Source organism: Pituophis catenifer, unplaced genomic scaffold (assembly GCF_029215685.1).
Source record: "Pituophis catenifer annectens isolate HBS135680 unplaced genomic scaffold, rPitCat1.0.hap2 SCAF_3, whole genome shotgun sequence".
Taxonomy (NCBI): domain Eukaryota; kingdom Metazoa; phylum Chordata; class Lepidosauria; order Squamata; family Colubridae; genus Pituophis; species Pituophis catenifer.
Window position 1 is genome coordinate 178,152,356 of NW_027256883.1, and position 22,730 is coordinate 178,175,085.

The 22,730-nt window shown below is 40.9% G+C and overlaps 1 protein-coding gene across 2 annotated transcripts in view; it reads right to left on the minus strand.

The window, feature by feature from the left end:
* Positions 1-16,812, minus strand: part of TRIM33 (tripartite motif containing 33) — a 59,255-nt gene extending 42,443 nt beyond the window's left edge. For both annotated transcript variants that reach the window (XM_070941579.1, XM_070941578.1), the window contains exon 1: positions 16,293-16,812. In XM_070941579.1, the coding sequence (XP_070797680.1) occupies positions 16,293-16,812 (520 nt within the window). The remainder of the gene's footprint in view (positions 1-16,292) is intronic.
* Between the last annotated feature and the right edge of the window lie 5,918 nt (positions 16,813-22,730).

Below are 22,730 nucleotides of genomic sequence, written 5' to 3' on the forward strand. Positions count from 1 at the left end.
TATTACTTGCATTTTTTTTTCTTTTTTCTCCTGCTTTGCTCTGCCAGCACTCCAAGCCCAAATTTAAAATTGTGTTGCTGGAATGGTCACGGCTTCTAGCTCCGCTTTAGCGGAGTCATTCCAAGGTCCGGAGCAGATTGACAGGCTTCTAGGGAGCTCTCACCCTTCGCGCCCCAAGATTTCTCCTAGAGCGCTTGGGAGGCTCTACCTCCGCCTACCTTTGCCCGGGGAGAGGGTTTCCAAGCCCCAGACAGCTGTTTTTCGACTGTTCTGGGGTTTTTACGGTGCCGAGGACCCACAAAGGAACGGAAGCGAAGCTCGCGGAGCCAACCGGAAGCCCAGTTCAGTTGTTGAAAACATTTCCGAAGCTATCTCCTGCAGAATGTAATACATAAAATTCTTACTTCCTCAAGGATGCAGGTTTCAAATTTTTGCACCAGGTTAATTAAGGTTAGCTTCACAACTGAAAAGTTTTCTGCTATACAAGTAGTCCTTGGTTAACAACAGTAACTGGGAGCAGAATTTCTACTGATAAGCAATGCAGTCAATAAAGCGCAGTGTCATGTGACCATATCACTTAGCAAGCCCAGCAATCTCTGTTACCAACATTAACTGAATTCTATCCATCCCACAGGTCATTAGGTGAGGACCCAACCTGATCCAAGTCATTCCCAGCTTGGTTTCTTCGCATTCCTAAACTTCAATTAGGGGCTGTCTCCACTTCAACTTCCCCCACCTGCCTACCTACCCCAGCCTACTACCCTATTATCCCCTATCCTACTATCCCTGCCTTTTGGCTACCTACCAACATGCTATAGCCAGTTGCCCTCCCCAGCCCTGCCTGTCACTACCATGCCATTTCACTACACTACTACATACTACTACTGTACCAGTTGGGGTCTTCTCTTGTGCACCAGCCAGGGCCTCCATTCACACCCCACCCAGGGTCCTTCTTTTCTGCCAGACTTATTTGGTTAAAAAAGACTCTAGGTGAGAGGCAAATAGACACCTTGACCAAAATGTGACATGGCCCAGCTGCACTGGCATAAAAAAGGGCCCTGATTGGTATGGTAATGGCATATGGTACAGCAGGCAGAGCCAGGGGGTGGGTGCAAATGGCAGCAGTAAAAGAGCATTGGTCTTACCTGAATGCTGCTTCTCCTCATGCTGAAGGATAATACAACTCATGGGTCGTTCCTCTACTTCCATGCTTGAAGCTGAGTCAATCATTTCTTTAGTCCCGCCTCCTTCTACTGCGCCTCTCCAGTTTTGATGAAGGCTGATGGATTGACTTTTGGAGTTCTTCAATGCTGTTACTGATCATTTCCGGACCTAGGACTTGACAGTCTTCAGGGGGGATTTGTTCTGACCTAGGCCTCCTGAGTCAGTAAAACACACAAGTAGTCCCAAAAACCTGTTTTAACAGCTGTGAATTCTGTTCATTCACAGATGAGTCCCAAATAGTTATAAAGAGTCCTTCGAGATAAGGCTGATAATCACCCACCTTTAGATCCCTTGACCCGCTGCCTTTATCTGCCTTGACATGCTAATTGGCAAAGACACACGGAGTCCAGAATCAAACAGAGCTTCAGAGTTTAAACTGCACAGAATTAACAATGTTGCTTCGTGCAAAGGCCCACATGCCTTTGCTCTTCTTTTAAGTCTTATGGGATGGGCCAATCATCTCCAAGCCCTACTCCCAAGTCGTCCCTTTTGTTTTAACTGTTCTTGCCTTCTGGCAGCTCTGCGCATGCGTGCACTGGGAACAGGCTCCCCCTATTCTGTTCCTCTGCCTCACTGAGGTCCAACTCTGGAGCCTCTGGAGGCAGCACATACCTCCCAGATGGCCCTTTCTCTGCCTCCGACACAGAGCCCTCGTCTGAGCCTTCCCCAGACTCCAGGACTGGCCCATGTTCCTCCCCAGACTCCTCCCTGTTTGACTCTGCTGCCAACTCCACAGGCAGTTGGCGGACCACAACAGGATGGTATTATCCTTCAGCACGACGAGAAGAAGTGTTCAGGTAAGACCAATGCTCTTTCTCCGTTGTGCTGATAGGATAATACAATTCATGGGACATACCAAAGCTGGATGTCCTAAGGGTAGGGCAGATGTCCACGATGGAAGCCTGAGTATTCCATGCCGCCATTGTAGCTGCATTCCTCATTGAGTGGGCCGTCACTCATCCGGGCAGTGGCAACAACTGCAGTTCATAGGTCTTGATAATGCATGCTCGAATCCACCGACCTATTGATGGTGAAATCTTGTTGCCCAATGAGCTTGGCCTAATTGAAACGAACATTGATTCTGCCTTCCTGATAGAAGCGGTTCTCTTTAGATAGATGTATATTGCCCTTCTAACGTCCAAGGAGTGCTACTTCTTTTCTAATTCGTGTACTGGCCTAGGATAGAAATCCGGCAGTACTATCTCCTGTGCCCTCACCTTCGGTAGGAAAGTGGGATCTAGTCGCAACACTACCCTATTTGGGTGAAAAATACATAAGTCCTCTCTTATGGACAGGGGTGCCAGTTCAGATATTCGTCTGGCGGAAGTAATTGCCACGAGGAAGACCACCTTCCAGGTGAGGAAGTTTAAACTGGTGGAACATAATGATTCAAACGGTTCTACCATTAATCTTCTCAAGACCTTTGTCAGGTCCCATGTTGGATATCTATGAACCACTGGGGTTCATAGATATCCAACAGATATCTATAGATTGGTTGCTCCTCTGAGGAAGCTGCGCACCAGTGGGTGTCAGGTGTCAGGTGACCTAACCTCCCGCTGCCCAAAACTGATGCTATTGCCACTACCTGTCTACGTAAAGTATTGGGAGACAGGCCTTTGTCCAGGTCTTCCTGTAGGAATACTATAATTTGTATCACTGATACTGTGGTTGGTTCGATACGTGTGTCATCACACCAACCACAGAATGCTCTCCATGTGGCGTTGTAGATCCTGTTGGTTGAAGGCCTTCTAGAGGCCTGCATTGTCTGAATAACCCTGGTGGGGCACTTGAGCTGACCTAATCTAGCTCGTTCAAGTGCCAGACGGTCAGTTGAAGCCACTGGAGTTCTGGGTGTAGTAGTCCCCCTGGCTGAGAGATACTCTGTCCATGGGGATCCTCCACGGTCTGGCCATTGACAGGTTGACCAGATCTGTGAACCATGGCTGTCTGGGCCAGTGTAGCGCTATGAGCAGGACCTCTGCCCTCTCCTCCATACCTTTCTGATCACTTTCTGAATCAATGGTAGTGGTGGGAAAGCATATAACAGTCCCCTTGGCTATGGGCTGCAGAGTGTGTTGGCTCTTTCCGCTCCCGGTGTTGGGAATCTTGCATAGAACCTTGGTAGCTGCATGTTCGTTTTGGATGGAAAAAGATCCAGGACTGAACTCCCAAATCTTTCCGCCAACTCCTTGAATAGGTCGGGATGTAGGCACCACTCTGAGTGGTTGAGTCTTGTTCCGCTGAGCCAGTCTGCCTGTATGTTTGTTGACCCCAAGATGTGTTCTGCTCTGAGCGAAAGGAGGATGCTTCTCTACCCAGAGGCCCAGGTGTTCTGCTTCTTGCATGAGCGCCTTGAAGTGTGTGTCCCCCTGACGGTTTATGTGGGTCTTTGTGGCCACATTGTCCATCAAGATGAGTGAGGGACCAAAGGGACCCATTGAGACCCTTTGGAATCTTTTTAGTGCCAGGTGAGTCGCCCTGAGTTCCAGCCAGTTGATGTTGTTCTTGAGGTCTGCTGGGGACCACTGACCCTGTGCTATCTGGGACTGGCAATGTGTCCCCCAACCGAATAAGCTGGCGTCTGTTGTGATGGTCAGGTGATTTGGCTCCTTGAAGCCACACCCCTGGTTATGGCCTGTGACCTCCACCACCGAAGTGATTGCCTCACCCTTGGTGGGACCCACACCCTGATCCTGGGGTTGCTCCTGCCTGATCTCTGATGTGGTAGGAGGAACCATTGCAATGTCCTTGCGTGCAAGCATGCCCAGGGCATGATTGCTATGCAGGACACCATTTTGCCTAGGAGCTGCAGTAGTAGATCCAAAGACAGTATTTGGGCTGTTAGGATCTGATCCTCCAGTGGTTTTATGGTTTAGCGATCCTGTGACAAATACACCTTGCAAGAGGTGGTATCTATGACTGCTCCCAAATGTAGCAGTCACTTGGTTGGAGTCGACTGGCTCTTCTCGAAGTTGATGGAAAATCCATGCTTCTGCAGTGCTATTGCTATTTCCAAGCCCTCCTTTGCCCTGGCCTTTGTCGAGGACTGTATCAATATGTCATCCATGTAGCATTGGACGCAAACAGGAATAGTTCTGAGATGTGCTGCCACTACTGCCAGCACTTTGGTGAACATTCTGGGCACTGAGGATAGTCCGAATGGAAGGGCTCTGTACTGGTAATGGCAGCTGGCATAGCAGAATTGTAGGAATTTCCAATGAGCTTGAAGAATGGGAATGTGCAGATACGCCTACATGAGGTTTATCAATGTTAAGATGTCGCCCTCTCAAATGTTCCCCAGTATTGACTGGAGGGACTGCATTTCGAATCTTCTGTATACTATATGATGGTTTAAAAGTTTGAGGTTTAAAATTAGTCTCCGAAGCCTTTGGCACCATGAACAGGATTGAATAGAACCCTTGTCCCTGTTTGTCCCATGGAACAGGTTCTATGGCCTGGATGTCCAGCAGATGTTGAACTGCTGTCTCCATGATATTCCATTTTGTCCTGTCCCTTGATATTGGACACCTTCTGAAGGAGTTCAGAATTCTATTGCTAGACCTCGCTTTACTGTGTTCACCTAGGCATCCTCTGTTATTGTCATGCATCAGTCGGCAAATAGGCCCAGTCTTCTGCCGATGGGTGGATTGCTCTTGCTTTCACTTGTTGCGTTGGAAAGGCCTACTGGTTGAGCCCTGGAATGAACCTCAGTAAACCGTTGTCTTGCCTTGTCTTTAAATCTGGTTCTGACCGATTGACAGTTCTGGCCATATGTGGAGCCTCTGTCTCTGCTGGTGACCAAAACTGGCATCTGTGGCCGGAAAGGACTGTTGTGTGTATAGGCTGAAAGGTGCTGCTGGGCATGCCCATTTATTTCAGGCAAAAAAAATTCTTGTCCCTGGTTTCCACCAGTATAGATTCTATGGTCTCGCCAAATAGCTTGTTCCCCTTGACTGGGGCAGAAGCTTGCTTTCATTTATGTTTTACATCCACCTGCCAATGGCGGCGCCAAACCAAGTGTCTTACAGCTACCAATGCTGCGATGGCTTTGGAAGCGTACTTAGCTCCATTGAAAATGGCATCTGCTATAAGTGTAGCTATTACTTTGTTAAAATCCTGTTGTGATTGGAGATCATCAAGTCGTGGCTTGTCCTGCATCTCCCAAAGCCAGATCAGAGCAGCTCTGCTGAAAAATGAGGTGGTTGTGGTAGCTTTGACTGCCCATGCTGCTGCTTGGTGAACCTTATGAAGGGTCTGCTCCGCTTTCTTGTCCTCTCCTTTCAAGCCCTCCTCTGCCTCATTCGCTAGGTTGGTTGAGGATGTTGAGGCAGCCACTGAGCCATCATTTGTTGGAGGTTGTAGAGACTCTGCAAATTCCGGCTCTATGTTATACATTTTGTTTTCGTTCTTACTCGGCATTGAGAAAAACAATAGTTGGTCCATTTGCCCATGCACCACCTCTCTGAACAGATTGGCAGAAGGAACCATCTCGCATTCCACCGCTGGGCTTGCAAAAAGCCTATCCTTTGGGTCTATCACGGATGGTTTTACCCTAGATGTCATCAGATCAGTGCCCATGTCAGTTGTTGCCTTGGCCTTGCTTAGCAATAGTTTGAACAGACTTGTTCGAAACGGATCATTAAATGCTGAGGTATCTTCCAGTTTCCTCTTCATCAGAGAATTCTGTCTCCTTTTGTTTCTCCTCTCCTGAAAATGAAGCCTCACTAGGAGTGGATGAGATGCAGGAGTTAAGTCTTTGTAATGCCAGGCCCCCCTTTTGCCTCCTTGCTGGTAAGGGACGATCCTGTTCTGATATTCTCTCCACATTTATAGGGCTGGTCTGATCCTCTTGCTCAACATGACCTGAGTTAAAGCCTCTGATATTAGAGCTTTCATCCTATTCATAAGTGCAGGAGATCTAGCTCCTGCAGTTATGGGAGTGTATGTTGCCTCTGGTGCCAGTCTCATCCCAATGATTTCCAAAGTCCTGAAACTTTTCTTGCAATCCAAGCAATGATTCATCCTCTCTCAAACAAAGGATTGTTTGGTTTGATTGCTCACCAGCTCCCTCTGGTGTTGCAGTTCTGGCACTAATGCCTTGCTGTTCCATCTCTACTGGCTGAAATACTGAAGAGCAGGGAATCCCATTTCGCTCCACCTCCTTTTCAGCTCTTGCAAAACTTTTCTCAATGGCTTTCTGCCTCCTCAAGGCCTCTTTATCCTCAGTTTTGGAGTACTTACTGGAAAATAGAGGCTTTCCTCTTAACTCTAATGTAGTTGCTTTTGCTGCCACTCTGGGCCCTTCTGAGCTCCTTTCTTGGGCTGGGCTTAGAGCAGGGAATCCCTGCTCCTCCCCACTTGCCCGTCTCAGAGTAATCCTCCATGTTTGTCCCCTTTGTTCCTGGGAGACAGGCAGACTCACCCACGCAGGAGCTTTGCTGCACGGCCCTTGTTTCTATGGCCGGTAATGAGTGTACTCAGCCTAAACTGAGCAGAGATTTTAGGTCCTATATTATTCAAATGATATCCTGGGGTCTCGGCTTTTCAGTTTAAAGTAGACAGAGAGCTGATGCTTTTAAAGGATCGCTACTAGACAGCTTCCCCCCCCTCACACACACACACACACACGGCTGCAAAGACAGCCTGGTCTTTTTACTCACAGTTCTGCTACCATTAATTTTGCTCCTATTAGTTGGATCCTGGTCTAAAATTTTTTTTTCCTCTGAAACACCTCTCCTTGCTGCTTGAAAGCTGAGTCAAAAACTGGGGAGGTGCAGTAGGAGGCGGAATTAAAGGATTGGCTCAGCTTCAAGCAAGGAAGTAACGGAACCACCCATGAATTGTATTATCCTTCAGCATGACAAGAAGCAGTGTTCAGGTAAGACTAACGCTCTTTCACTGCTGCCATTGCTCAGAGAACAAACCTCCATCCTCAAGGTTACATTAACTGAATCTTGCAAGTCTGAAAGTACCTCCCCCCCTCTACTTTACAGTTCAAGAAACAAGGGTGAATCCTTCTGTAGCATTTGCTAGGCCCCCATTCCTGCTGCAGACTCAGCTGCCACTTAGCTAAGTGTTGTCTGGTCTGCAACTCCTTCTCCTATCTCCCAGGATCATTCCACATAGGATTTCATCCTTGTATTTTGTTAAATTTTCTTCCTGTTATTATAGTTTTAAGAATAAAACCCTTTTTTATTTCCCCTGGTTTTACTTTTTCCTTACCTTTCAGTTCTATTTATAATGTTATCTACTCACACTATTATTGGGTTTCAGAAAAGGAAAAATAATATACCTTTATTTTTTTTCCTTTTTGTTCCTGTATCTTAGAATTTTCTTCTCTTGTTTTCCATTGTTATTCTACGAAATTCTCAATGCTGCTGGACCATTCCCGCATCACTTAAGATACTTAACTGATTAAGTCTCTCAAATGAGCTCAATTAAGATTCACTTTTACTTGATTAGAAACATGCATTGTTGAATTTCTTATTCACCTTCACCATCCTCAAGACCTGTTAAATGCCTATATCTCAAATAATATTTTAAATAGTTGTATCAAGCAATATCCTTAATTGCTGGTAATAGTTGAAGCTCTTCATTATTAAAATCCATCAAGATGTTCCCTCTGCCATTATTTCTATAATTTCCTCTCGTTTGCTGACATTTTAAAGCTAATGGATGTACAAGAAACTCATTAAACCTATCATCAAAATACTATGAAGAGGAAGAGAATTGCAAAAGGCAAGAAAGATGTCCTTGAATTGTGCATGTCCCAATTCTGGAATTTAAAATAAAAGTAATGGTGCCTTTTGCTCTATCTACATGTGCTAATTTTTAAAGAATTCTCTGAAATTCATGAATGTTTATCAGCATATTTTCTTTGGTTCATTACAGGGTGGATTTGATTTAAATTGAGTTGATTTAAATCACAATTTAAATCATGATTTAAATCACTAGTAAAAAGGCTTGATTTAAATCAACTCGATTTAAATCATAATTTTTAAAGAGCAACTGTCATCTCTGCTACTCCTTTGACCCACTTTTGACTCACTGATAGTCCCAGTGTTGCAGAATATACAGCCTCATGCTACATAACTAAGCTCCATTTCATGCTGAATAAACTAAATTATTTATGTATCTTAAATAGAAAACTATCTTACGATAGATTTTTACCCCAAGTTTTTTATTAAAATAAATTCGATAAAAATCAAAAAAATCTGATTTTTTTGATTTTTTTAAAAAAAATCATTGATTTTTATCCACCCTGGTTCATTAGTCATTATTAATATTAGCTTTTTGGGGGGAGGTAACATTTAAAAACTGTAAGGCAATTTATTACCTTTAAACCTTCTAATTAAAAAAAATCTATGTAAAAATTATATCAAATATACCTTAGTTTTTTTCAGTGAAAATCCTGAAATATTCTGTGTCAAATACTTGTCACACTGGGGTTAAAACTAACATATGATTCTATTTTCAATTTTGTTCACTTAATGTAAGTAAAATCAATATTTGAAATCATATCCTGTGCCCAGTAACTCAGACCCTGGTCACCTCACACTTGGGACTATACTGCAATGTGTTCTACAGGAGGATACTTTTGAAGAGCATTCAGAAGCAACAAATACCGTGTTTCTCCAAAAAGAAGGCCAGGTTTTATTTTCTTTTGAGTCCCGAAAAAACAGCTAGGTCTTCTTTTTGGAGGGTTTTAATTCAATAATTACTCACCTCACAGCGGTGGCTCACCTCGCAGCGGTTGCACCAACAGCCCCCCCCAGCAGGAGCCCGCTGCTGCTTGCCACCACTTGCACGCATCGTCCCAGCATCCATTTCGCCTTGCAGCCAATAACAGAGCTCTGGATCGCTCCGGAGCTCTGTTATCAGCTGCAGATGCCTTCCAGCAGGCATCTGAAAGCTAAAGAAAGGCCAGGGCAATGCATGCGAGTGGTGGCAAGCGGCTGCAGAAGAAGCAGCTGCAGAAGAAGTAAAGGCAGATGTTGGGGTGTGCGAGGCCTGATAAGTAGAGCAGCTCCACCACCACCCATCCCCACCCTAGCTTATTTTTTACCTGTGTGCCTCGCCCTACCCCTGCACCCCGGGGTGGGTGGGGTCTTAATTAGGACTAATTTTGTGGGTGGGAGCTTAATTTGATAGTATGCACTCAAAAACATGATAGGGCTTCTTTTCAAAGTGGGTCGTCTTTTTGGAGAAACACGGTAGCTCAAGCATGGCACACAGACAGTTCTTGCATCCCCTAGAGTGGCCCATGTTACACCACTGTTCAACAAGCTGCACTGGCTCCTTTTTGCGTCCAGGTGCAATTCAAGGTGTTGGCTATCAACTTTAAAATCCTATATGGCATGGGTCCAGGTTATCAGAGGAAACGTCTTACCCCAAAGGAAGCAGGCCCATCACACCTATGCCAGCAGAAGGGGCATGCTGTGTGCTGTGTCCGTCAAGGATTCTAGCTGGCAGATACAGGAAGTCTTTTCTGCTGTAACTCTGCCCTTTGGAACATCTTGCCCCACCTCCCCAGCTGAGATCTGCTCACACCCTTCTGATCTTCCGTAAGGGCCTGAAGACCTGGCTCTGCCAATTGGCTTTGGGCACCAAAGGGGGAGTATCACTGGAAGCAGTCGATAGTTTAAGAAGAGATCCCACCTACATCCCTGCGCATCCCGTTCCTTCCAGCCCCATCTTTTAATTGTAATTTTATTGTTATCAGAAATGTTTATTTTTTACGGTTTTATTAGTTTTATTGTTGTAAGCTGCCTAGAATCACCTTCAGGTGAGAGAATTAGCAAATAAATCTAATAAAAAAATTAACATCCTCCAGAACACCAGAAAATTTTCCAATTTTCTCTTATGTACATTATTTAATCAACAGTCCAAAACATCTTCCATGCTAGCCTGTTTCCCTTTCCATACTACAAATTTATTCATTCATATAGCTGCCCATGTGACATACATGAATCAGAGCAGCTTACAATATAAAGATAAACAGGTAAAATACATAATATAATATAAAATACAATAATGTAAAAGTAAAAGCAGCAGAACATCAGGGCTTTCAGGGCCATGCAAGAGACCGGCAGGATGAGGGCTAACCTAATCTTAGAGGGAATAATGTTTCCAAGTGTGTGCACCATAGTAGAAAAGCCTCTCCTCTTGGCCCCTGCTAGCCAACATTCCTTTGCTAATAGCACCCGGATCATGCCCTTCCTCCCAGACCAGGTAAGCTGAGCAGAAACAATTTGGGAGAGACAGTCCTGCAAGTACTGTAGTACTAAGCCATTAAGGCCTTTAAAGTGATTACCAGCACCTTGAATTTCACCCAGAAGCACACTGGAAGCCAATGCAGCTCAAAAAACAGTGGTGTTACATGTGTCAAAGAACCAATACCATTAACTCTGCCATCACATTCTGCACCAGTTAAAGCTTCCAATGCTCTTCAATATCACCTTCATGAAAAACATGTACAGTACAGACATCAGTGATCATGAACAGGACCCCAGTCAAGGAATAGGTACTGTGTTTCCCCGAAAATAAGATTCCGTCTTATATTTTTTTGAACCCCGAAATAAATGCTTGGCCTTATTTTCGGGGAGGTCTTATTATTTTGGAGCGCGTGGAGCAAGATGGGGCTCCTCTTGCAGTCTTGCCTAATTTCCAGCTCTGCATTTAAACATTTTCAGGGAGGGCTTATTTTCGGGGGGGGGGGAGATTATTTTAGCACATGTGCTCAAAAGCCCAATTGGGTTTATTATCAGAGCATGTCTTATTTTTGGGGAAACAGGGTACAAGTCTCAGAAGTCCCTCATCCCATCCCAATAATGCAGTATCTAGGGCAGTGCTACCAACTCAGAGACAAAGATAGAAGATCTACAGACCAGGATGTCCTACACAGAGTCACCCAGTCTTGCTCGGATTGATCTGAAGCTTATCACATCCTATCCAGGCCCCAGAGCATCCAGGCACAGAACCTCCATGGCATCATTCGGGGATCAGGGGTAGAAATATAAAGCTGAGTATTATCAAAATATAGATTCATCCCAAACCACTGGACAGCTTCACTCGATGGCTTTGTGTAGATGTTAAACAGAGAAGGAGAAAGTACCAAGCCCTAAAGCACCTTTCAAAGGACTGCAGGCTGGACTTCTCTCCCCCATCAATATCTACTGAAACCAATGCTGGAGAAGGAAGAGAACCCACAACTCCCAGAGCTAGCGCAGAAGAATACCCTGATTTATAGATCGATTTTTCAATATTGGTGGTATGAATATTACAGGTTGATGTGCCTAAATACAGGTATTATAAAACATAGAACCAAATCCTTTAGGAGCAAATGGCTACATCAATATTGTTGATATCCTGCACGCAACCTTCTTGTCCTATTTCACATAACCATTTTGCTGATCTTAAATAAATCACTGTATTCTAATTGCTCATTATTTCAATCAAGTAATTTACATTCCAAATGAGATTTAAACTAGTTGTTGATGCTGCTAAATTGGTCTTAATACCTAATGGGAATACAATTCTTAAGCCAATTGACTTTACAAAATTATGAGTTATAATTTAAAAAAACTTTAATGAGTAACGTCTACCAAATACTTCAAATATATTGTCTATTTGAACAAATCATACAATCTGCTTTGCTACTTATAAGATTGAACAACAGGAATGTATTTGTTTTGATTCATAAATAGTTGTCTTAAACTAATCTGAAATTTTAAACTACAATATTTAAGTTATAGAATAACCTAAACTATACTAAGTTTCATTTTACATTTTTTACTTCAAAGAAAAATTCTCCATAACTTTTGCATAGGAAAGAGTAATACAAGAGACCTGGCATTTTTATTTAGTCTTGATATTTCCACAGGAGCTCAATATAACATATATAATTCATCTTGCATTCTTCCCAAGAACAACAGTATATGCTCGATTGAAAAATAATGGTTGGCCAATTATCATTCAGTGGATTTTAATAGAAGAAAATGGACTTGAACTTCAGAAACATAGACAAATTGGTAGACATTTTCATTCTTGAAATATTACTGATTTCAATATTGAAGGTAGAAATTGTCATCTATTATTGAACAATTTATAAACTTGCTCAAAGAACAAGCCTAATCAATAAACATTAAGCATATGCAAACAGATATGGGAAAAACTACTAAAATTTATATCACCTAAAGCAGCCTTTCTCAACTGCAGGTTTTCCTGATGTATTGGAGTAATTTCAGGTCATTATGGCCTTTGATCATGGTGTCTCAAAATAAAAATAATAGAAATCCAACACAACTGGAGGTCATCAAATTGAGAATGGCTAGTCCTTACAATACAAAATTATATGGACCAATGGTTTGATTAAAAATCAAATAGAATCCACTTTATTAGAGTTCCTTATTTTAGACCCAACATCAGCCCTTTCTCTCTAATTGATTAGAAATTAGTTATGAACACAAGATTTTTATATTTCCAAATGTTATTATTTTTTTCTAAAAAGGCTCCATTGAGGCAGAAACCATAATAAATATTCAATCTATGTGTTTGACATTTACAGATAATACAAATATTTTGTCAGGAAGATGAAAAATAGATTAAAATTCACTTTTCGGTATTGTATATTATAACAATTTTCAAAGAGCAGTTTTTCCTCTATATTTACTCCTGTGACTAACTGCAGCTTTATACAACTTTCTCATACTGAAAAATGTAATTACATTTGAACATAATGACAAATAAAAGACAATATTCTTACTTCAGTAAAGAGAGAAACTAGATTACATACAAAATAATTACGTATTATTAACCTATGTTCTAATACTATGTCCAAAACAGCTTATCAAATCTCAACGTTTTCAGCATGTAAGTACAACACATCCAAATGCTTCATGTAATTATTAGCTTTATTAGCTATATATATTATTCACAAAACATGCAAACATGATCATCAATCTAATGTGCAATGAATCCTACTCTCATTATTGAAATCTGTTTACATAGTTCTAGGAATTGCCATCAATTTTCAAGTCTACATGAATTCATAGAAAAATAAAATAAAAAATGTCACCAAATTAAAAAAGACAATTTTCAAGACATTATTAAAACACCCAATTAAGTCTATTTGAGGAAGCAGAATGTAAAATTATATTAACTGATAAAAGGACTAGATAAGAAAATAAGGCTACAGTCCCAAGGCCACAAGATTGGTTGGCTCCCCCTCAAATGTCAGCAACAAGTTTCTGACCTTGGAGAAGGGAACTGGACATCAGAATTAGCCTCCATCGTTGGCCTTTCTGAAATCACAAACCTTGATCTCAAGAAGCCCCTAAAATTGAAGCATGATTGAAAGCAGGATTCAGAACATTAATTTGGCAGATGCAAATAAGCTGCTTTCCTTTGAAGGTGTATTTATTTATCAAATTTGTTTCGTTATTTATCAAATAACGAAAAGGAAAAAAGCAAATAAAGCAAAATATAAGGATAGTGATCACTTCCCCTTTCCTGCTTGGATCACTGGAGGGCTTTCAGTTGCCACTGCCATTTCCATCCTCCAAAAGTCCAGTCCAGTTTACATACTACCTCTCATTAGGACAGGTAACACCCTTATTACCATATTTTTCGGAGTATAAGACACACCAGAGTATAAGATGCAGCTTAGTTTTTGGGGAGGAAAATAGGGGAAAAAAATCTGCCTACCAAGTATTCATCTGGCTAATGTCCTTAGTCTGGTCGGCTTCAGCACATTAGTTTGCTGGGTTTATCCCCTGCTTGGGGATAAAAAACAGCTTCTAAAGCACAACTGATCTTTGGAGAGAGAAGCAATGAGAAAAGCAGGCAAACCACAGATATCGCTTCACTCCCTAGCGCCTCGTTAGGTCTGAAAAAAAACTTCACAGCTGAGAGTCAGAGGGAGCAGGCAAAGCAAGGAAGCTGAGATTGCTTCACTTGCTAGCCTCTCGATAGGGCTGAAAAAAAGCTTTGACAAAGCTACATTCTGAGTATAAAACGCACCCAAATTTTCAGCCTCTTTTAGGAGGGAGAAAAGTGCGTCTTATACTCTGAAAAGTCACATATGATAAGTCACTCTATCTTCCAGCTACAATGTAGAGATAATACAGATTATTGAATTAATTTATATGATTAGTTGTAAGTTAACATTGTAAGTTAATTATATTGTTAAGAACTTGTACCATTATTATTCTGACAGAGAATAACAGAGATTTTGAATCATCTCAGAAAGCTCAAAATTAATTTTTGTAAATTCCTTTTATTTTCTGGGGGGAAATTGTAAAAATGAAATTAGAAAAACCAGAGATATAGCATTAAAAGTTTGAATTAACTGAGTATCATATGTAGTTCATTGATCCTAGTGCAATGAGGTTTTCTCAGATAGATTTTTTTAAAAAATGTATAGCAATTCATGAAACTACATATTTATTAAATTTGTGTACGTATGTACACTTGTGCACACATCTCACCGCAAGTCATGTTTATTTATTTGTTCAATTTTTGTACCTGCCCATCTCAATCAATGACTTAGTTGAAAGAAGTAAATTCTAGTCACAAAAAATTCAGAGTACAATCAGTCCTTTTGACCTACATGATGGTTTAAAACATTTTCCCAAATGATACTGCTTTCATAAAGATTTGAAAAAATTCAGGGGGGGAGGGGTTGTAACCAGATTTAATGTGGTGTCTGATACTTGATACCCACCCAATTTAAGAATATTATGCACAATTCTCTGAAAATCTATTTAATGTATATCTTTCAAAGTTGCAAAAAATGCTCATGTAAAACACACTTCAGAGAATCTGGATTGAGGAAAAAGTATCCTAGAGTGAAATTTCAAAACAAAAAAAGCCAGCAATTAGAGAAAGTTTAGAAGCACTTGACATGCATTTCATTTACTCTCAATAATTCCGTCTAGAACAAAACACTATCCACTATTATTTTCAGGCCAAGGTGAGTATTGATTTCCTAAAGGCTTCCAGTATCTGTAATATAGATAGTAGCTACTAAAAGGCAGACAAAAAGTGCTGGACAATCCTTAAAATTTATTTTGTTTTTCCTAAATACTGCTAGCCAGTAAAATGCAAAGATCTGAGACAGGAGGGAGGGAGAGGGAATATTTGAATTTGATCTCCAAAAGGTACTATGAGTGTCTATGGAACACTTTAGAGAAACTAAATTTTTCCCCTAGGATCACACAGCAATTGCAAAGAAAAGCCAAGTAATCCCAAGAAAGGCACTATATAGACCTGAATTGTAGAATAAAGAGGAAGGGAGGAGTCTGTTAAGAGTGGAATGTTGGAAACAGTTTATAATTTGTCAGTTAGGATTAGGCATGATGGGATTCTTAAATTTAAGAAGAAAAAGAAAAGACCCTGTATTGACACCTAAATGTTTCCTCTTTATCATACAAAAAAATTATCCCACTCTCAAGAATACAGTACAGTATACAGTATTACTCATACAAAGAACTAGAAGAATTTGTGTAGAAGTGCTCAAATAAACATACATTTCTGAGTTCAGAATGATTTAATTCTAAGTGTAGCCTCTTTTGCAACAGGTGCAAATTAACACACTCCAAATTATTAATATAATGTAATCTAATATGGCCTCTCTGCAATTGACCACTTAGACACACACAAGAGATTCTCCAAGGTCAGGCTTGATGCTGTATATAGCAACAAATGTACCAAATTCTACACAAAAAGATCTGCTCCGGACCAATTCCATCCGACGGTATCACTGTTCAACCTTTGTGTAAAGCATCTATACAGCCCTTGACACAAACCTCCGATCAAGCCAGTCAGTCCTGGAATTCCTTTTCTAACCCACCCTGTATCGCTGCATCACACGGGGTTATTGATCTGGTCAAAATGGTGCCAGTTTAAATCACAAGCGCTTCTAACATCCTACTCTCCTCCATTCATTCACCTTGTTCACAGCCCCTTCCCTTAGGCAGGCGCCCACCTTTAGCAGGGCTGCCTCCCCAGTCAGACTCCTGTCACCGGCACCTTATGCCCACAGCCTTGGCACTCACTCCCTCACTCACCCTGCTGGATATCCCCGTTGGCACCGCCGGGAACCGGCACGCTGAGTTGGCGCTCAGGCTCCGGCAGGCAGCGGCGGCAAAAGGAATGAAGGCAAGGCAACAGCTTCGGTTCGGCCTCCCGGCTTTGCAGGCTTTGCGCGCACACTGCGCAGGTGTCTAGAAGCGACAGCGGGCCCGGCGCGGCGCTGGACAGAGCGGGGGGAGCAGGGCTGGGGCCCAGAGGTGCCGGGATAGAGGTGGAGCTCGGGCCTACGCTTACCACAACCGGCGCCGCGGCCTCCGCCTCCCCTGGGCCCTTGTCCGCCGCCGCAGCCAGAATCGCCGCGGCGGGGCTTTCCCTTTCTTCGGGCTGGGTAGGGGCCGGAGAAGACGGGGATGCAGTTGCCGCCGCAGAGGTGACAACAACAGCCGACGCCGCAGCGGCAGGTTCGGGACCACCCCCCGCCGGCCCGGCCTCTCCAGCCCCCTCCCCGCCGCCACCGCCGCCGCCTCCTCCTCCTCCTCCTTTGTTTTCCGCCATATTTCCTCCTTTGAACCCGACTCCCCGCTTTGCTCACGCATCGGATGGCGCATGCGTCCGCACGCACGCCATTAGGTTGCGCGCGCGCCTCCGACACTCTTCTAGAGCTGGGACTGCAGAGATTGAGTGGGGGGGGGCGAGGGGAGAGCGAACGTACGAGCGTGCGCGTTCTAAGAGGGGGGGGGAAAGAGGTGGAGGTGGTTAGCAACCTTTACAATGTAATAAAGCGAACGGAGTGAATGTAGAGGGGAGCGCAGGCGCGCAACGCTGGGGGACATGTAAAGGCAACAGCGCATGCGCGCCGTTGTCTTATACGTGGAGGTCTAAATGATTTTTGGCGGCTGGAGACTGGAAGGAAATTAGAGTCATGTGATGTTGTTTGAAGCGTCCGAGCTGAACGTCTGTGCGGATTCTCAATCATCCAAATCATAGTTGTCCCAAAAATGCTTTTCCAAAAGTCAACAGGACTCTTTCTTGGTTTTCTTCCCTTGAACAAGAAGCTTCTTAGATGAGAAGCGAAACATGTTCAAGGAAAAAAACCTTGGGTCCTGCAAAACCAAGTAAATCCAGTTACCTTTTGGAAAAGCATCTTTGGGACATCCGAACTGAAACCAAATGGGCTAAATCGCAGATGCTACAATGAAAAAACAATAATTTGCTTCTAAAGGACTTGATTTTCAGAGACTTCTAATGACAGACTAGGTGCAAGCAATGACGGTGATGCTGCACTTTGCTAATGTTAATTGTTTAATAATTTGAACAGGTGTATTTGCATGGCAACTTCTGTGCTTGTGAATTTGTCTGCACAAGTTTCAAAAGGAATTTGCTGCTGCAGCCTCCTGTCTGGCCACACTTTAGAAGTTGGTGTATTGCACATTCAAGCTGCCATAATTAATTCAGAAATAAGGCTTGAATTTTAGCAGGGTGGATTTGATTTAAATCGAGTTGATTTAAATCACGATTTAAATCATTTAAATCACTAGTAAAAAGGCTTGATTTAAATCAACTCGATTTAAATCATAATTTTTGAAGAGCAACTGTCATCTCTGCTACTCCTTTGACCCACTGTTGACTCACCGATAGTCCCAGTGTTGCAGAATATACAGCCTCATGCTACATAACTAAGCTCCATTTCATGCTGAATAAACTAAATTATGTATGTATCTTAAATAGAAAACTATCTTACGATAGATTTTTACTCCAAAAGTTTTTTATTAAAATAAATTTGATAAAAATTAAAAAAATTCGATTTAAATCAAAAACAATCTGATTTTTTTGATTTTTTTAAAAAAATCATTGATTTTTATCCACCCTGAATTTTAGTACCAGGTTGGGGAATATTATCTGAGCAACAAAGAGCTTGTTTTAAACAGAAGCTTCAGATATCATGTTAGTGTGAATCAAGCCCTTTCTTGAACCATTAAAGGAGCAATATATCTAAAAGGGTTATGTAACTGTTTTGTACACTTAAGCTAACTTCCAGTGAAAACATTTATGCATGCATTATTCACAACTGCTGGAAGCCCCCATCCCCCAGAGAATGAAATATTTTGGGGAATATTAAAAGAGGCAGAATATTATATGTCCCCAAAGGAGAAATGGAGCTTCCTGCATAGTAAAACAGCCTCCAGCAGATCCCTGAAGTCTTTAGAGATAGATATTTTGTGCCCATTAAGAAATCCAGGCCAGCCTATTCATGAACAAAACAAAACACCTTCAGTTCCAGCTGATGGAATTAAGAATTTACATTCCCCCATCCAAATTCTAAGAACCGGATATGACCTTTAGTACATAATAGGATTAACCTGCCACCATTAAAATAGCAAAAGACAGAAGGCTCACTACATTGCACAACCTCTACAGCATCTCAATCACAAAATTCCAGAATCCTATAAAAAGCAATGTACTCATCAAATCACTTTCTCAGCTGTCCCAGAACAACATGCTGTTGTTGGCTCTGCTCATAAATAAACCTCCTTTCCTTGCAGCCAGTCAGCCTCCATTTTATTTCCAGCACCTTTCTCCCAGACTGCAACATCATTCCTCTTCAGATCAAATATTCTGATGTGATGTACTGATCCCACCTACAGGAAAATGTCATTACTTGGTTATTGCTTGTTCCTTGGTTGAAAGTAATCAATTATTCTTTCTTGTTGTTTGTTCTTTTAATTTTACTACTGCATTTAAGAATATAAATCATGTGATTGTATTTAGTTGAAGTGGCATCTAAGCCAACTAACATAAATTAATTAATTTAAGCCACCATTTCGAGATGATTGCAGTATTGCAGGCTAATTCTGCTGACTACCAGGAGTCTGAGTCTCACCGGCTCAAGGTTGACTCAGCCTTCCACCCTAAAATGAGGACCCAGATTGTTTGGGGCAATATGCTGACTCTGTAAACCACTTAGAGAGGGCTGTAAAGCACTGTGAAGCAATATTGCTATATCAAGTATCTAGAGACATGATCCTATTATCTCCCTTGTGATATTGCCTGAAAATACCAGGTAAATTCACAGTGAAGCAGTATATATTTGCTAAATGAGGTACTTCACAAATGAAACACCTTTGTTGAAGGAAATGCACTGGTTGCCAATTAGTTACCAAACCAGATTCAGAGTTTTGGTTTCGACACAAAAGTCTGTAAACAGCCTAAGCACTGGATACCTGTCAGATCACTTTTGCCATAATAGATCTGGTCCATCATCAGGGCAGGTTCTGCTGCATATACTATACTGAGGATTGCTGAATGCCACCTGGCAAATGTTTATAGAGAGATAAGTCTTTTTGGTGGCACCCATACCCTAGAATGCTCTGTCCCTGAAAGCTGGTGCCTGTTGCAAACTTCTCTTTGGTCAGGTCTTCATAATATGACTATTAGAAGAATGTGCCATTATTTTAAATGAGTATATTTTATTGAATATTATTTTTATGTTTCAGCATAGGAAGCAATATGAAAGTATATAAATATATTTCTAAATAATAAACTGTTGCTATAAGTGGGACTTCTTTAAGTACTAAAAATCATACACATATACTGTTTTCTGGAACCATGTGCAATAAAGTTAAGCATGCAGATGTCAGGTATTCCATTAATTTAATCTCTTCATGTAATATCTTGGAACCGAACAGAAGATTCACAAACAGCTTTCAAGATTAAAACATCAATCCAATTGAAAACAAGCAGCATAATGAAACAATAAACTTCCATAGCTATTTATAGCATCCACTATCATGAAAAGCGCAAGCAAAAACATGATGATCTAGTCAATATGTTTTCTCCCTGTTTCCAGAAATTTACAAAATCAGTTGTAGAACACAGTGGAATTAATGTGGGTGTTAGGAAGAAAACAGTAATTGGAGAGAGGCTGCTTAAAATGGTGATATTTTGCAATTGTACATCTGTCTAAGAGAATATGTAAATTCTTAATATGAAAATTAGTTGGGAAATAACAAGCTGGAGAAATTTAGTTTTTATCTAAGATACATAGTTAATTGTTGGAATTGTGTTCATACACATAAATATGTGATTTTAGGTATTACCTCATCCAATCCTCATAATTGCTTTGATAATGCATTACTTAAACTGAGATTGAAAATGATATTTCCCCTATTAGAGAAGAGACCAGGTACAATTCAAATCTATGATGAACTTATAACAATCTAGTATCAAATTTTCTTTATATTCTTACATAGAAATGATGTGATGGTTTTGTATAAAGGTGTCAACTAATTCTGAGAATCAAAAATAACTTCAGTAGGTTTAGAGAAATTAAAGTATCTTGGATTCTGATTTCTCAGTCCCAGATTATTGCTCTTGTAGCCTCCAGCAACAACAGTTTGTGACTTAGAATATTTTGTACATTCAACAAACTATGACTTGTTCAACACAATATAGTTTTGTACATTGTCTGAAACCAATTTTTGGCTATGTTCAATTTTTTTTATTTTTTTAAATTTATTTATCAAATTTATATGCCACTCATTTTATGGTTCAAGGCAACTCAGAGCAGCATACAACGTAATAAAGTATATGGATGTAAAAACAATTATAAGTTTAAAAACAGATTAAAATTACAAAAAATTAAAAGAATCTTTTAAAACCACATGACATGCTATGCTTAAAATGGGAATGTGGAAAGAGCAAAGAGAATGTCATTCTTATTTTCTCTCTAAACAAAATTCCCTTTTATAAACTCTCAAAAGTTTTAAAATTTACTCGATGCTTCTTTTTGTTTGAAAATGACTCCAGAAACACAATGGTTACCCTGGCCTGTAAATTCTAGCCATCAGAGTAAGGTTGGCATAATCAGAGACAGATTTTAAGAGATCCAAAATTTATTAGTAACAAAATAATGCAATGAAAATATGTAAATAACATTGTTAAATTATAAACTCTGTATAATCTGGTGAGGTAAATGAGAAGAAAGAAAAGTTGCTTAGAAGTGTTACTGATCCTTACTTAAAATTCAAATCAGATTTCTGTTCCTAATAACACTAAGCAGAATTAGTTTCCAATGGTTAATACTCCACCTTCTTTGTTCATTTCCCAAAGTTCAGCTATTTCCTTCTGATTGACTCTCCGCACAAGCTTATATTCAAAAACTGACTAAAGGGTGGATTCTTATACAATTGACCAAAATAATGGACTTCATCAAAGGACTACTACTACAGTTCAAAGATATTTTTTCCTTGCCACATAACCATTATAATAGAGATTATTTTGCACTATCTTCTCTTACCTACCTCACTTTAATTCAGAGTCCTCAACTTATAATCACAGTTGGGATCAGAATTTCTGTTGCTAAGCAAGGTGGTTATTAAGTGATTCACACCTGATTTTATGACCTCTTTGCCATGGTTTCAGAATCTGGTTAGAAGATTGCAGATGACATTCACATGACCCAGGATGTTGCAACTATTGTAAATATATGTCAGTTGTTGAGCACTTGAATTTTGATCATGAGACTCTGGGAATGCTGCAATGGTTGTAAGCGCAAAGACCAGTTGTAACTTTTTTTAGTGCCATTGTAACTTCAAACAGCCACTAAACAAATGCTTGTAACCATTTTAGAACTTCACTTGTCCTCAATGTATACCCTTTCTCACTATGTCTTTTAATGCAGCAGTGATTCTCAAATGTTTTGTAGACCTCTGATGGTCTTTGTAGATCCACAAAGTGGTGTACTGCACAGGGATGTCTTAACACATGGGCCTGATGGGCATTTCCCGTGGGGCCATGAGCATAGGGGGCCCATACTAATCTGTGTATGTTAACTCTTCAATGCACCTTGTATCATAAAAATACAGCAGCATATTTATTACATTTTACTGGATTTTTAATTAATACTAACATGCAAATATATGTTTAATTTTATCAACCATTTACATTTTTATTCCTGTGAGTAGTTGTCATAGGAGCCCCAGTACATTGCTCTGCCATACTGCTGTTAAGACGGCCCTGGTACTGCAACCTTCCGGCAGTCAGTTGGCCAGTCATAACCCTCTGCACCACTTCCTCCTTCCATTCTCCATTCTCACCAAAAACAGATACTAATTCTTTTTTTTCCTAAGAAGATGAAGCAGACAAAGTTTCTCTGCTTCATCTTCTTAGGGGAAAAAAGAATTAGTATCTGAAAATGCATATTCTGTAATATAGAACAGAAATAAGGGGTATCTTTCCTCTCCAATAGCTAACAAATGCTGATTCTAATTTACAACTTCCCATGAAATATCTTACCTAGGAATAACATGCTATATTGATCAAAAGCTTGTTTCTGACATAATCAATTGTGGACCAGGCTAAAAATACATTTCTTTGCTATTTATATTGAGATGTTTAAAAACTGTCCTGCAAATTGATACATCAGCCACTTTGTTCATAATAGTCTCCAGCAAATGGACAGGGTTGGAAAATTA